The sequence below is a fragment of the Fistularia commersonii genome, chromosome 25, assembly GCF_037954325.1.
Source record: "Fistularia commersonii isolate RoL2024-O1a breed Wild chromosome 25, RoL_Fcom_v1.0, whole genome shotgun sequence".
Taxonomy (NCBI): Eukaryota; Metazoa; Chordata; class Actinopteri; order Syngnathiformes; family Fistulariidae; genus Fistularia; species Fistularia commersonii.
The window spans coordinates 11,007,193-11,023,394 of record NC_141308.1 but is presented as its reverse complement, the minus strand read 5'-3'; the positions used below and the strand labels follow the sequence as shown (position 1 = coordinate 11,023,394).

Below are 16,202 nucleotides of genomic sequence, written 5' to 3'. Positions count from 1 at the left end.
TTGACCGATTAGAGGATATCAGGTGATTGTTTTCAGAGAAAATGAAAAGACACTCTACGCCTTTATGGTTTTTGGCAGATATTATTCTAAATATCATCATGACATCCTCAAAATGATCTATTTGGGTAAAAAAAAAAAAAATGTATATATTAATTTATATAAATATATATTTTATTTTATTTTATTTTATTTTATTTCATTTTATTTTATTTATTTTCTTAACTTTATTTATTTTTTTAAAAATTAAATGAATAAGTAAATGGTTCTGTTGTTTGGACTATCCAGTCTGGATGGCAAATCTTCCTTTCTTTGTTTCAGTATTGTACTCAACTACAAAACCGAATCCAATCCAAAATCCCACCTCATCTTCATCTTCCGCCTTGGTGTTCTTATTCGTAAAGGAAATCGTCAAATTCCTTAACATAAAGTGTTTTTGAATATGAAACCGGGATTGGATTCATTGAGGTGTCACCAAGCCATCTCGGAGGTCTCACCTTCAAATCCGATAGTCGCTCACCTTGGGAAAACCTTCACACTTGGGTCAGTGAAAATGGCAAACGCATGTCAAACCTTGTACACGGATCCCTTTACACAGCAAAACTCTAAACATTTCACTATTGGGAAATCCATCTTTGATTGGAGGGTTACTCTTAAACAGGAAAAAAAAAACAAAACAACAGCCTTCTGTCAATCTGGCTGGGTTGGATTGGTTCTCTCCTCCTCACACCCCTTCTCCAGCTCAGTTTACCCGGATGACCACCTCATTTCCCTCCGCAATGATTGGCCGCCCTGCAACAGATGTGAAGTCGGATGTAAAACCCCGTCCCCGGTGTCTCCTGTGTTCTCGGCTGGATTAGCCATTAGTGGCAGGAGGTTCTGGCAGTTCCGGGGGCCACATCAAAAAAAAAAAAAAAAAGGGCCAAAGGAAGCTGGACACCCCTGACATATGCTTTACATGCATGGTGTGATGTGTGCAACCCTCTTGCAAAAAAGGCCCCCCACCGTGAACGTAACACCTGGTCGCACAAATGGTGAAAGCGGCACCAAAACACACACACGAAGTACATTTTAAGCATATATGTAAACATGGCGAGCGTTCGCGGACAGTTTTCAGTGTTTACACTGAACGTAAACCCTAACTTTCTTCTAATTGCAACCAGACCATCTCAAGTGGAGGGCCGTGCATGTATGTGTACGTGTTTGGGGGAGTTAATTCGCCTCTTTCCTGCCCTCAGCTTCCCCACATGTGTGACATTATGTTTGAAACGTCCCAAACGCTCTGTCTGCAGGACATTGTGGCTCAGCGTATCCCGCAGAGAAGAACCTCCTCCATTAGATGTTCTCATCACCTGGTGCTTAAAGGACCTAACAATCTGTTTGTGGAGTGCAATATGTCCTTGAGGAGATGAAGGAGGGGGGTCTCTGTCTTTTTGGCATCCACAGTTACTGGTGAAAGGGAGAGGGATTGCTTTTTTTTGGTGTGGTTTTTTTTTTTTCACAGTTCCTGCGGATCTACAGCGCCCCCTAGTGGACGGGAGCCGCTACTGGCGCGCACCCCGCGCGTACAGGAGGAGGGATCAGACCTGGTTGCAAGGGCTGGACCGGGACGGAGGAGCGGACGGACGGCTCTTCTGCGGGAAGTAAACGCACATCCAGGGCTTTATTTCCCGTTTCTCCTCCCGCATCCCCACCCCCCTTTCTCTCTTTTCTCTCTCCGCGCTCCCTTCCGCTGAGATGAGGAGTTAATTCATCCGATCAAGAAGTTCAGAAGAAAATACAAGTTCGGGTAAGATGCACTTTTACGCACAGCAATGTGCCAGTCTCTCTCACTCTCTCTCTCTCTCTCTCTCTCTCTTTCGCTCTCTCTCTGAGCCCTCCGTTTGTTTTCGGCTACATTGTCTTGAGCTCAACATTTACAATGAACTCCAAATTATACCTGTTGCAAGAAGAAAAAAAAAATTGCATGCTCTTTCAGACTGGGAACATCTTCATCTCATCTAACTTGAGGAAGAATTCATTTATACTGACGGTTTGGTAGTTTCGTGCTGATCATCCTGCACGCATATTTATTTTATTTTATTTTACATTTTGATTCTCACCTGCGCGGTAACGATCAACGACCTTTCCCCTGCAGTTACGCGTCGTGGCCGCTAGAGGGCGCAAAAGCGCCGCGCTGACAGTTTGCGTTATCACGTCGAAAAGCGACGGAATTTGAAAGAAATTACTTTTTATTCGACAATTCTAGGAATTGAAAGGATTGATTCTGTTTTTTTCCCCCCTTTTTATTGTGAAAATTAATATTTGTTATAAAAGTCATTGGATGGCAGATAGAAAAATGCCAATGTGGATGAAGAGTGATGGATAAATCACCTGCAGGCTCTTATTTTCATCTGCAAGGTCAGTTGCTCCCCTCAAAGGCCTTTTCTTGAAGAGAGACACCCCAAAATCTCGCTCCCTCTCATGACCCATGAGAGCGATTTGATTCATGAGGCCGAGCTCGTAGGGAAAGTCCAGTACAAGGTTGAGTGGCTCCTTTTTGACGTCATTATCCATCAGGAAATCTTTCCCTTTTACACGGAAAATCATATGTCAGATGCACATGTAAAATCAGTAACATGTGGGCGATTCATTCTAGTTGTATTCAAGTGTTTTAGGAATGTTTCAGAAAGGCTGGCACTGCATTAGTTATCCAACCTTAAGTTTTTGGTCATTGCGTGTTACTTATCATTTGTTACAGATATTTTATTCTTTAAAATTATCATTTTTTTCCATTCTTCTCTATTGATTTTTTTTCCGTCACGTGATATCACAACCAATGCATCAATAGCCAAATCCTAGTAAGTAAAAAAAATAGTAAATAACGTCAATCGTGATTTTTTTCCAATCGCGGCTCCTGTTAATCAATATTCAGATAAGTGACGAAAATGAGGGCTGGGCAAAAACGCTCCTCGCTGCCAATCCTGCTGGTGACTGTCTGAGAGGAAAGGCCCTGCAGGGCAGCAAACCGAGGCCTTGTCGGATACTGTGGATGTGAGAATACGACACTCAGTCTGCCGCCACGATGTAACCAGAGCTCATTTGTTCCCCTGCCATCAATGAAATTCGCTTTTATTTGATTTATTCACCTTTTGACAAGGTGGTGTGATATGGTTCGATAAGATTATTAGATTTAATCAGTTGGTCACATTTAGTCAAACGACTAAGTGCAACATAGCGGTCGATTTCTGATTTTCATAAAGTATATTAATAAAACTTGATTAAAGAAAAAGAGGAAAAATATTGAACTCTGCAACTGCACTTTAAAAATCACTTGCACCGTAACCTTTTTTTTTGACCTTGCCATAACAATGCTACCTCATCATGTCTGTGACACTATTTATCATTGTTGCACTATTCTACCGTGGATTTTGGAGAAACACTATTTCAATCCTCTCTATGCATGAAACATAGGGCAGTATTGACAATAAGGTTGACTTTGACTTAATCGTGCACGGGTCCCCCAGTGTTCTGGATCACTTGCAGCTTCTACTGTTTCCATTTATATTGTTTAGCGCCGTCATGAAGGGCCATATTCAGCTCAGATCTGTTACATAATTCCGTGGCAGCCATTTTGTTCCCCTGGCAACAGTCCGTCTACAGCAGTTCACACAACTCCCCGAAATTAATAACAGCTGCAGCAGTGTTCCATTAGCGGTTAGCGCTACACGGCTAACATCACAAATGCACACTTATTATTCAAAATGAATATTGATACAGTAAAACTGTTTTTAAAAAACAAATTTTGCGCACGTATTTAACTTCCCTTACCATTTTTATTCATTTTTTTGGTTTGAAAAGTGCTGATACAGGTGTATGCATTTTGTGCTCTGTCAAACAGGTGAAGGGGAACATGGTGAGGTTAGAGGTCATCGCGCTGGGTCTTCTTTTCGGAGCCTTGACCCACGCTCAGACATCAGTGTGTCTCAGTAAGCGGCATGAATCTTAAATTACTTAATTATACGACGCTGTGTAAACTGTGAAATAAAATTTAAAAAAATGCAAAAAAATGCGTCTCTTTGTCCCCCTTTAGAGAAAAGAGAATGTCCCATCGATGTGTACTTCACCATCGACACGTCTGAGACCATCGCCCTGCAGGAGCCGCCCCCAGGGTCGCTAGTTAGGAGCATCAAGGTTTCCTCTCCGCCTGCAGAATTTCACACAGAAAAACCTAAAACATAAGGTTTTGATGGACCCGTCATGTTTTTCAACTTGTCGCGTCCCACTGTTTCAGAGCTTCACGCAACAGTTTGTCGAGCGCCTGCAAGATGCTGAAATCAGAGGTGCCGTTACCGTCAACTGGAATATCGGGGGACTTCACTTCTCCCAACGACAGGAAATAATCAGCAATATTGGATCGAAGACTGACTTCATCAATGTAAGACTCGCTACGCCGATCAAATATCACTAAGTTGCAGCCTCTTATATATTTTGTTTCATTTTTCAATTGATAGCTGTCATCAGTTTTTGAGTTAATCAGTTCATAAACACTTCAATGAGTGCAATCATTACAATTATCATGAAATAAAAAAAGCTGTTTTTCTTTCTCGGCTGAATTAGAATTTACGTTTATACATACTTAGATGCATTTTATGTTGGAAAGAATCACATTGAAAAGGATATTAGAATCAGAAAGCAGCCCAGGGGATGAATCAAAATATAACTCTATATAAAAATGAAGAATAATAAGATTAAATAAAAAGAACAGTAAAGATCAAAAGAAAAAAAATTAAGTGAAACATATGTAAAAATATATAGAAATATATGTAACGTATATTCATGTACATTTACAAGTACATGTATATGATTACACGTGGTAATTTTGTGTATAAGTAGAGTTAAAAGTTCTTTGTGGAATAGGTTTGACAAAAGAATTTTTGTTCTGTTACTATATTGTGCATTATAACAGATGGAGTGTAAAATTCTCCCTCCATGTCTCCCTGGAGCCCCCTAGAGGCAACCGCAGCTATGATATTCACAACATTTGTGAATATCTTAAAAAAATAACCTTAATCCCATTGATTGACTGACATTCCCATGTCTTGCCGTTTCCAGCGTCTCCAGAGAATCAACTACCTTGGTAAAGGCACCTACATCGACTGCGCCCTCACCAACATGACCCAAGAAATGCTGCGCTTACCATCGAGCCCCAACGCCATCCGATTCGCGGTGGTCATCACCGACGGCCACGTGACAGGGAACCCTTGCGGAGGCATCAAGATTGCGGCGGAGCGCGCGCGGGACGAGAACATCCGCATATTCGCGGTGGCCGCGTCCAAGAATGTGGACGAGACCGGCCTGAGGGAGATCGCCAACTCCCCCGCCACCGTCTACAGGAGGGACTTCATGGCCGTCGATCTGAGCCCCGGCCAGGTGCCGACCATCCACACGGAGACCATCGACCGCATCATCAAGACAATGGTAACACGGCAACCCGCGGATATTAACAAACAGACCCTGTAACCGGCTCTCCCTCTTAAACCTTATGTTTCTGTTTTCACAGGAACATCTAGCGTACGTGGAGGTAAGACGCTAGATTTTGATCGACCAGGGATGGAACGATGAACGCCGTTTCAGTCCGACCGAGCACTTCTTCTCCTTTTTAACAGTGTTACAAAGTGTCCTGTCTGGAGACACCAGGGCCTCCCGGACCGAAAGGCCACCGAGGACAGAAGGCGAGCGCCGACGCATCCTTCACGCCGTGAACCTGCCCGAGCGCCGTTGAATTCATTTTCACGCATTTCGTCCTTTTTCACCGCAGGGAGCCAAAGGCGACAATGGGGAACCGGGTCCGAAAGGAGAAAGAGGTCGCCCAGGAGACCCGGGTATTGAAGGTCCAATCGGTCAACCCGGTATCAAAGTAAGACGACGCTTCTTTTCTTCCATCCCATCATCCGCCACGTAAAAAAATCGTCATCTCGATTAAAACAAAATATCTCCGTTTTTTTTTTTTTTCCTCTTCATATGTCTTTAGGGAGAACCAGGTCTGAAAGGTGATAAGGTGAGGCACCAATCAATCATTCATCAATTTATTTATAAATTACCCGAATCTTTGATGGGTGGGTTGAATATCCGCTAAGGTATAAAAATGTATATATTTTGAAAAATATTTTTACAGAAAGATTTAAGTGTCTTATTTGAGATCACTTCAGAAAATCCATTCACCGAGACCGTTGACCCTGATTGATGTTTGTTTGTTCACCAACAGGGAGAGATGGGAGCTCAAGGAAAAAAGGTAGGTCTTTGGCTCTTCTGGCTCTTCTGGATCGCTCATGGATCTCCCAGACGTCGCTCATCCCGGGCGGTTACGTATTATTCTGACCTTTGCCTCTCGTCTTCGTCACCAGGGTGTGGGCGGTATCCCAGGACGCAACGGGACGGATGGACAAAAGGTTGGAAACGTTTCAAGCTCAACATCAGGAAAAAAAAATTGTTCTTTATTTTTTGCAGCTTCATTAACATTTTTGAGAATTCGTAATTAGAATTATTATTATTATTGTTATTATTATTATTATTATATTATTATTGTTGTTGTTGTTGTTGTTGTTGTTGTTGGTGTATTATTATTGTTGTTGTTGTTGCTGTTGTTGTTGTTCTTCTTCTTCTTATTATTATTATTATTATTATTATAAGCAGTAGTAGTAGTAGTAGTAGTAGTAGTAGTGTTATTATTATTATCATTATTATTATTATTATTATTATAAGCAGTAGTAGTAGTAGTAGTGTTATTATTATTATTATGATGATTATTATTATTATGATTAGTATTACTATTATTATTATTATTATTATTATTATTATTATTAAATTGCTAAAAATGCTGTTATACAAATTTGGTTTGTAATTAATCTCTTTTCAAACAGGGTAAAATTGGCCGGATCGGTGCCCCCGGTTGCAAAGGGGATCCAGGCGACAGGGTAGGACTTTGGAGCGGCTTTAACATTCGGAGCACGTCAGACAGCACGATGAAGCCTCTCAGTGATGTGGGTGCGATGATTTGCAGGGTCCTGATGGTCACCTCGGAGACGTTGGAGAAGGCGGTTTTCCCGGGTCTGATGGAGAAAAGGTGAGCAGTCTCATCCGTCCCCCCCAAAAAGGGAGACCATCAAACATTTATTCAAACGGGATCGGTCTGTGTAGGGAGATCCCGGACGTCCCGGACGACCCGGCCCCCCCGGTTTGGCAGGAGACCCCGGACCGAAGGTAACGCAAGAGCATTGAACCAAGTCGACGAATACGGTAGAATAGTAGGTTAAGAGGTGACATTGAGAGATTTACGTCTTTTTCCACAGGGAGAGAGGGGAAGTCCTGGAGCACCTGGCTTACCTGGACTGAAAGGAAGTCCGGTAAGATACCTGTCTACGGGCAGAAACGCATCCACGTAGCCAAATGTATTGCATGCATCATGTATTTCACCCGTTTTGTTTTTCTCAGGGAACTCCTGGACAAGCCGGGCCCAAAGGCGAGGACGTAAGAGCTTCCAATCCACCCGTAGTTTATCCTTTGTTTCTTGGCGTCTTTCTGTTGCTTCACGTTCTCCGCTGGTTCTTGTGCTCCAGGGAAGAAGAGGAGAATATGGGCCCAAGGGTCTTCAAGGACCGGTTGGTGATAAAGGAGAAAAGGTATGGCTTTGAGAACACAATGGCGGCACTGTAAGCAGCATTTTTGAGGTTTTCGCGGCTGAGGATCATAAAATTTATTTCAATCGTCTTTAAGTTTAACGTATCGTTCTGCAGTTTGTCAAATTATGATGTATTTTCCAGGGAGAAATGGGACCAGAGGGTTTGAGAGGACTTCCAGGGGAATCAGGAAATAAAGGATCCAAGGTGAAAAGGCGTTTGTTATCACTATCATGTCCATACATTCATCCAAAGAGAACATAATTGTTGTTGTGGTACGCTATGACAATGCAAGATTGGTTGACACAAAGTCAGTTTATCTTAACCCTCATATTATGTTAAGGGTCAATTTGACCCATTGGGTCAATGGGTGAAATGGGTCAAATTGACCCTTAACATAATATGAGGGTTAAAACAACCGTGTCCTCTTGCCATTGAAAGCATGAAATTGAATTTTTTGTTCTTATTGACAAAGGCATTATGTTGGTATAGAATCCATCAGGACTTGCTTGTGACTGATGTCAACACGCTAGTTCTGACATCTAAACCCCAACTCTGACCTTATTTCGCAATCTATTTCCTCTGGACAGGGAGACAACGGTCTTCCCGGCCCCAGGGGACCATCAGGAGCACCAGGAGAGGCCGGAAGAAACGTAGGTCAAAGGCCGGCTTTTTGTTCGGTCTCAAACACAAAGTAACTTTCTAGCTTAAAACCAACACTGTTTGTAATGCAGGGTACAAGAGGAGACCCCGGTGATGCTGGACCGAGGGGAGAGCCTGGAGTAGCTGGACCAAAGGCGAGTGCGGAGTTTTCGGTTTAGTTTTCGGCATTTCGGTATTTTGTTTGACGTCCTCTTTTGCGTCATTTCAGGGAGATCCTGGAAGACCCGGTTTCGCCTACCCCGGACCGAGAGGCGCATCGGTAGCACAAACGCAGACGCATTCAGACGCCTTACATTTGCAATCGGGGACACTTCCGACTGACTTTTCTTTCCTTCGCTGTTCTAAAGGGCGAGAGGGGAGAGAAGGGTAACCGTGGGTCACGGGGAGGCAGAGGAGATTGCGGTCAGAAGGGCGATCCAGGAGAGAAAGGGCCTGTTGGAGAGAAAGTGAGTGACATTTGCATAGAAATGATCCTTGCGGTTATACGGTACTAACCTGAGTGCTTACGACAGGGTGAACCGGGGCCTCCGGGAGAACCTGGCAATAGAGGACCCAGAGGAGATCCCGGTCGTGATGTGAGTATAAATCAAGTGATTAGAACTATAGCAGCTTCATAGATCGCTGATATTGCAAAAGGAGGGGGCTGGCCGTAAATCACAGTTTCTTTTGATTGCTAAATGTTGTCTTTTCTTCCCCCGCAGGGAGATTCTGGTCCCGAAGGAGATCCCGGCCTCACCGTAAAAACCCTCCGACCGCCTGATGTGTAGTTGCAACATCAAGCATAGGCGTGCAAATGACAGGAGTATGTTTTCCCCTTCAGGAATGCGATGTCATGACCTACATCAGGGAAACGTGCGGCTGCTGTGGTGAGTTTACGCTCATGATATAAATACATCCGATAAGTAGTCAGGCCTTAACTTTTTTTTTTTTTTTCCTTATTGTTTGCAGACTGCGAGAAGCGCTGCGGAGCCCTGGATATTGTGTTTGTGATTGACAGCTCGGAGTCCGTCGGACTCACCAACTTCACCCTGGAGAAAAACTTTGTCATAAACACCATTAACAGACTGGGATCCCTCGCCAAAGACCCGAAATCAGACACTGGTAGACTAACAGCCGTCGGTCGTGTCAAGAAGTCTGGGTCTCAGACTTCTAGGCATATTTGATCCAGATTGTCGTCGTTTACAGGCACAAGGGTGGGAGTTGTTCAGTACAGCCACAGCGGAACTTTCCAGGCCATCCGCCTCGACGACCCCAAGATCGATTCACTGTCTTCTTTCAAGGTCTCATGCATAAGAACTCGCATGGTTAAAATATGCGTACAAACTTTCTTGTTGATTTCTTTCCCGGTAGTGAAAATCAAAATAGCGCAATCACATAGGCATCTTCTTCCATGTAATGCGTCCACATCGTGAAAATCACTTTAATGAGGTGGCAGAAAACACAAAGGACGCTCGAACTACATCTCACACGTTGTTCTCTTCTATATTCAGGAAGCAGTGAAGCGCCTGGAGTGGATCGCCGGAGGAACGTGGACTCCGTCTGCTCTCAGATACGCCTATGACCACTTGATCAAGGACAGCCGCAGAGCCAAAGCCAACGTCACAGTTGTGGTCATCACCGACGGCCGCTTTGACCCCAGGGACGACGACTCGTTGCTCACCTACCTCTGCAGGTGCCCGATTCTGGGAGGGGGGTGGCGTTTTTTTTGTTTTTTTTGTTTCTTCCCCAGAGATTTGTACCATGAAAGCAAAGTTTTTCCTACCATTATCGTTGATTCGTGTGTGTTTAATGCGGAGCAGCGATTCCGGCGTGGACGTGAGCGCCATCGGCATCGGGGACATGTTCGACCAGATCGAGGAGAACGAGATTTTGAAGAGTATCGCCTGCCAGAGGGACGGCAGGGTTCTGGGCATGAGGCGCTTCGCCGATCTCGTTGCCGAGGAGTTTATCGACAAGATCGAGACGGTGCTCTGCCCGGGTACGCTAACGCACAGGGGGGAAACGTGCACGATGTGTCGTTTACTGAAATGAAAGACGATTTCTTTCTCTATCTTTACCTCAGATCCTGTTGTTATATGCCCTGACCTGCCTTGTAAGACAGGTAAGCTTTTCAAAACCTGTTTTTGTGCGCTTGTAAAGTTTATCAATCCCTGCGCGTTCTCTTTGGTCTGTCTGGAGTTTTCACATTTGCAAACGCCGCCTTCATGATTAAAGTAATAGCTCACCCAAAAATGACAATTCAGTCATTGTGCAATCAGTCCTACGGCGAAAGAGAGTCCAAATATTTCGATTTCTGTTAAGAGACATCTTCTCAGAGGCAACTTGAACTTAACTATGAGGTCTTTCGAATCGTTTTCAAACATTTGGTCAATGTTCTCTTTTTTTGTCTTGTGGTTCGGAAGCTACTTGTGAGACTCCGCCCATAACTTTTATGTCATGACTGAATTTCACTTTTGGGGTTCACTATTGCTTTAAGGCGTGAATATCCTTTAAAAGGTGTTCATGTTGGACTGTCAGACAGTTCTGTCCCCTCCCCCAACACACAACGGTGTCTTACCGGATTATTATTTTTGTTAGTTTCGAAAACTAACAATCCAAACGAGCATTCCCGCGTCGCCGGGAATCTCACCTGCATCAATTTGTCCCATATCGCCTTTCAGTGCAACGGTGTTTTGTTGTTTATTTTCATTTGATTTGATTATTTTGGACCCCGTAGACAAGATCAGTGCAGTCAACTTTGTGTGTTTGAACGCACACTGACTTCAATATGGCGTCACGGTCTGTTTGTAACGCTCCCAGTGCGATGAACCTGTGGCTGAAAGCAAATACACAGGGTCAAACTTGCCTGTTAGTGGATCTTTGGTAACTTCGGCATCATGGTTGGTAGTGTCTGCGGAGGTTCTCGGTCATCCAGGTCATGGTGAATTCTTGTCAAAATCTTCTTGTCTTGGCAACTGGACTTGAATTTCTTCACTTGAAGACGTTTCGCACCTCATCTGAGAGGCTTCTTCGGTTCTAATGACCAATGGGGAGCAATGTCCATATTCTGGGCAGGGAAGACAAGATGGTTCGAGAGAGGAGTCAAAGAAGTCAAAGCAGTAAAAGGGTCTCTGAACAAAGGAACACACAAAGACACAACCTTTCATAAACATACAAGGCCATACCGGGATCGATACCACGATGGATTTGCAAACACGGACCAGACCCTTCTGCGCCCTCCAAACAACCAGGAAAGACCCTTTCCATCTACATGAGCCTCAATTCATGTGATCCAACAGGTTGCATTCCTTTGTTTAGTTTTACCTTTTCGCATTCCAATCCCGCTAAGTTGCCCTTCCATAACATAGACCCGCCCAAAAACCTGGCGCTTCTATTCGGAAACTCCACGTAGGTCATTAAAACTGCAGAAGCCTCTCGGATTAGGGGGCGAAACGTCTTCGAGTGTATAGAAATTCAAGTGCAGTTGTCGAGACAAGAAGGTTTTGACGAGAATTCATGGTTGGCATTGTTTATGCGTCGTGTCTGTGGGACCCAGCCCACAATTTCCGCCCACTTGTTGCAGGAGGGGGAGTCTCTTCAGGGCACGCCCCTCCCCCTTGGAGACCACTGGCCGAAGAAGGCAGCCCCTTATCGGTCCCTACCTCTTTGGAGGGCGTAACCCGCCTACTGACTGGTCTGAGTGAGCAGCAGTATGGGGTTGGCGTGGCGACCATGGCGTACACAGCACAGCGAGCCAAGCTTGCCCAGGGAGCGGACCGGCAGCAATGGACTGAGCTGTTCATCGACTCCTTCAAATATGTCTATGGCGACATAATGGGAGACCCTCAGAAAGCCCTAGCGCTCTGCTAATGCTAACATTCTCGCCATGCTACCTCATCTTCATAGATGCTAATAACTAATAAGCTTACTGCTGACCGTAGAATAGATGTTTTTTTCACAACCGTCGGCGTTTTCCGATGGTGCAATATTTACCCTAGGCTGATGCAGGAGAATGGCATGATATGAAGCTTATGTTCTGAATGTTTGTGCCAAAGTCCAAATGAGGTTCTCTTTGATTTCTTGATTCATTGACCGTTTCCGGATTCCCGTGCCTCTCAAAAACGACATCAGGTTAAGATCTCACACATATCGTATCCTTCACGTCGGTCGAAGAATACCGCCCATCCAAAGACAATGCCGTCCTTTTTTTCGGACGCTGATTCCTCCGTAGGATTAGTCATGCTGCTCCCTGCTACCAGTGGCTCCTTGATGAAGCCTAATTTCCACTGTGAATCACGGGTTTGCTGAATCACAATGATTTCTTTTTTATATATATTTTCGGGGGTGTTTTGCACATATCCGTGGTTACGACCTCTACCTTTCTCATGCTCGGTGAATGATTCATGTGGATGAGAGACCGTAAGATGTGGAAAATATCTTTTTTTAAATGATGTATGTATATGAGCCAGAGGGATTTGTATGTAGATGTTTGGTTACTTGACTTTGGCAACGGGAGAAAAGACACTATTGTGCAATAATCGTGTACTTACAAAGAGAGCTTTTGAAGTGTCAATTGTGGCCTTGCATGTTTTTTTTTTTTGCATGTGGCTTGGCTTGTAAAGAATGGAGGAAGGAAAAAATACGACAGCGCGTCTTTAACCACTTTTTTACATATTCATGTTAGCTCTACGACTGCAACTCGCTAATGTGAACTCTTTGGATCAAATGTAATGTTTTACATTGTCATCTCAAAAAATGTAATAAAATGGTCAAGCAAACTAGAGTTATGATGTCCCGATGAGGTAAAAATCGGCCCGCAAAATGTTTCGTCAAACGTATAAAACTGTGCATGCGTGGAAGCCCGGCATGCATCGGGATGCCTCTATGTTCAATGGTGGTGAATGCCATTTCCGGTTTTAAGGCTTCATGTGTACTTGTGTGCATTCTAGAACCGGCGGTGGCCAGCTGCGTGCAGCGGCCAGTGGACTTGGTCTTCCTCCTGGACGGTTCGGAGAGGATGGGACTGGAGAACCATCGTCAGGCCAAGGAGTTCATCGAGAATGTCGCTCGCCACCTCACCCTGGCCAGCGGAAGGTCAGACGAGAGGAACGCCCGCTTGGCACTGGTGCAGTACGGCAGCCCTTCGGAGCAGAGGGTGGAGTTCGCGCTCACGCACAATCTGACCGTGATCTCCGATTCGTTGGCCGGCGTCTCCTACATGGACTCATCCTCCGCTCTGGGCAACGCCATCATCCACGCGGTCAACAATGTGGTTTATCAGTCAGGTCCACAGGTATTAAACACACACCGTGTTAAATGTCATTTGTTTTGTTGTCGCATGTGGGTCCTCAGGGTATGAAACGTCAAACAAATTGTGTTTTAAGCCAGTTCAGACGTGTCGATCTTGGCATCTTAGAACTAAAGCTGAGTGGAACAGCTAGATGTGCTATAAATCATTAACATTTCATTAAGATAAGCTAATGATACTTATTTGATCTCCATAGAGGAAATTTGTTTGTCCCAGCAGCACAGCTATAAATATAAATATAAATATAAATATAAATATAAATATAAATATAAATATAAATATAAATATAAATATAAATATAAATATAAATATAAATATCCTCTCCTTTCGGCTTTTCCCTTCAGGAGTCGCCACAGCAAATCAACCTTCTCCATATAAGCTTATTATCTGTGTCCTCCTCTCTCACACCAACTACCTTCATATCATAAATATAAATATAAATATAAATATAAATATAAATATAAATATAAATATAAATATAAATATAAATATAAATATAAATATAAATATAAATATAAATAAGAGACAACAACATGGATAAAAATAGAAAAAAAAGCCCATTCTGGCCGAATGGTTTAACTTGGAAAGAGGTTGCTGACCCTCCTGAATTTCCGATGAACCAATGAATTGCCCCGTCTTTATGATAAGATAATCTATCGTCCCAGCTTTTTCTGGCAGATATTGGTCTTTTCAGACGTTCCCTCACCAAAAGAAGTGAATTGTCTTTTTGTTTTGTTTTTTTCAAAATGTTGCATTGTTTGTTTAAAATAAAACGCATTTGTGTGTGCGCAGGGAAACCGCTTAGCTCGTCGAAACGCTGAGCTGGCCTTCGTGTTCATCACCGATGGCATCACATCCAGCCAACAGCTGGACGAGGGGGTGTCTTCCATGAAGCGAGCCGAGGGAGTTCCCACTGTGATCGCCATAGGAACCGACACAGATGAGGAGGTGCTGAAGAGGGTGTCACTAGGGGACACGTCGGCCATCTTCAGAGGAGCCGATTACAGCATGCTGAACAAGCCCTCGTTCTTCCACCGCTTTATCCGCTGGATATGCTAGTGACTTCAAGGCTGTACACCATAGATTTAGAATGCATAGAATGAATGAAGGACAAGCTCCTTCAGCGTAAGCATAATCACTCAGAGGCACCAACCAATCCTCTAGGATCATTTCAGTCCGTTGAAAACAAAGCACTGAGACAGCTACGTGTGACACGGTTACGGGCGAAGAGTCATTAAGAATTTACACATTGACAATCCAAAGCTCAGTCAACTTTAACTAGTTTGTTCTATTCATTGTAACTCTATGGTAAGCTCACTCCACCAAAGACACTCATCAGTATCCCAGAGCAGAGGTGTATGATTATTGAATGTGTACGAAATGAATTGTAGGCTTTTTTTTTCTGATTTCCAGTTTGCAGGGAATACCCTCCCCCGCCCCTCGCTTTCTCTCACTTTTCCACACTGTCTCTCTTCAGAAACATATATTTAGTTGGTGCTCAGGCAGTGGATGAAGCCAACGGGTGCTTTGGTCCTTTTATGCTGTTATCACTGTAGTTTTCAGAGTGGAGAAAAATGTCCCCCTAAATGCAAAAAGAACAGCCAAATGAGAAGAATGAGGAGAGTACACTCACATACACACACACTTTGACAAAGAGGTTTGTAATGTGAAGTCCAAATAAACCCAAATGTGGTGAATCCAACCTTTCGTTTTTGCTGTTTATTGTCCTCTTTGGGTGTCATTAAATCACTGTAGACTAAATGTTATTCCATTAAAAAATAAATAAATCAAATCCCCATCAAATAAAGTATTGGTAATCAGAGCAGAGCTCAAATTACACTTTCCTCAAAAGTGCTTTAGTGATTTATGCCATGACTCGAATGAATGTCTCGGACAAAATAAATGTCCCTAAATAAAAGTGATATTATATATCTGTTTTTGGATAAAAGAACAAAAAAAAAGATTTTTTTTCCAATAGCAAAATTGTTCTGGCATAAATGCATGTGAAATGTCTTTGCGGGTAATCTAGATGAGGAATTATTACAATATGAAAGATAGCTTTCCTTGTGTTCTTTTTTATACTGTTTCACAAATTCATAACAATTTTTTTGGTTTGTTTTTTTCTGACAGGTATGAAAACAAAACAAATTTATTTTGTGTGACACAGTGAGTTATATTGATTCAAGAAGCACACTTCAATCCAATCCAATCATGGTTTTTACTTCTATTGATTTTATTTACAGTAAACTGCCAATTAGGGAGAAAACAACTTTGAGTTGAATAAACTTGTTTTCGCTTACATTTTGATGAATAACACCTGGTTCACTTAGTGAGAAAGTTGCATCAAAGAAACAATCCGTCAAAGTTAAAGTAGCATTGTGTTGTAAGAAGCCTAAATCTATTGTTTTATGGATGAAATCACTCTTCGGGTCGATTTAAACATAAGAAGCGAGTGAATCGCAAAAAAAAGAATTAAGTAAAAATAAATAAATAAAATTAGAATTAATTAAAAAATAATAATATAAAAAGTAATTAAAAAAAAAAAAAAAAAAAGTTGTTCCGGGTCGCTAGGGGGCGCTACTGAGCCAGAGGATGCG

General features: G+C 43.1%; 1 protein-coding gene across 2 annotated transcripts; it reads left to right on the top strand.

Annotated features, from left to right (window-relative positions):
* The first annotated feature begins 1,603 nt into the window (after nucleotides 1-1,603).
* col6a2 (collagen, type VI, alpha 2) lies at nucleotides 1,604-15,307 on the top strand. Of its 2 annotated transcripts, XM_086172572.1 has the most exons (32): nucleotides 1,604-1,786; nucleotides 3,878-3,965; nucleotides 4,070-4,170; nucleotides 4,271-4,414; nucleotides 5,092-5,457; nucleotides 5,540-5,560; nucleotides 5,646-5,711; nucleotides 5,798-5,896; nucleotides 6,011-6,037; nucleotides 6,245-6,271; nucleotides 6,384-6,428; nucleotides 6,900-6,953; nucleotides 7,040-7,102; nucleotides 7,177-7,239; nucleotides 7,329-7,382; nucleotides 7,471-7,506; nucleotides 7,596-7,658; nucleotides 7,800-7,862; nucleotides 8,246-8,308; nucleotides 8,390-8,452; nucleotides 8,527-8,577; nucleotides 8,666-8,764; nucleotides 8,831-8,893; nucleotides 9,020-9,055; nucleotides 9,139-9,184; nucleotides 9,267-9,419; nucleotides 9,504-9,598; nucleotides 9,809-9,990; nucleotides 10,118-10,296; nucleotides 10,381-10,419; nucleotides 13,247-13,590; nucleotides 14,398-15,307. In XM_086172572.1, exons 2-32 carry the CDS (start codon nucleotides 3,890-3,892, stop codon nucleotides 14,662-14,664), a joined length of 3,048 nt encoding a protein of 1,015 aa, XP_086028698.1. In that variant the 5' UTR covers nucleotides 1,604-1,786; nucleotides 3,878-3,889; the 3' UTR covers nucleotides 14,665-15,307. The 2 variants fall into 2 exon arrangements, with proteins under 2 accessions (XP_086028698.1, XP_086028699.1); XM_086172573.1 differs by lacking the exons at nucleotides 13,247-13,590; nucleotides 14,398-15,307 and adding an exon at nucleotides 11,881-12,305.
* The last annotated feature ends 895 nt before the right edge of the window (nucleotides 15,308-16,202 follow it).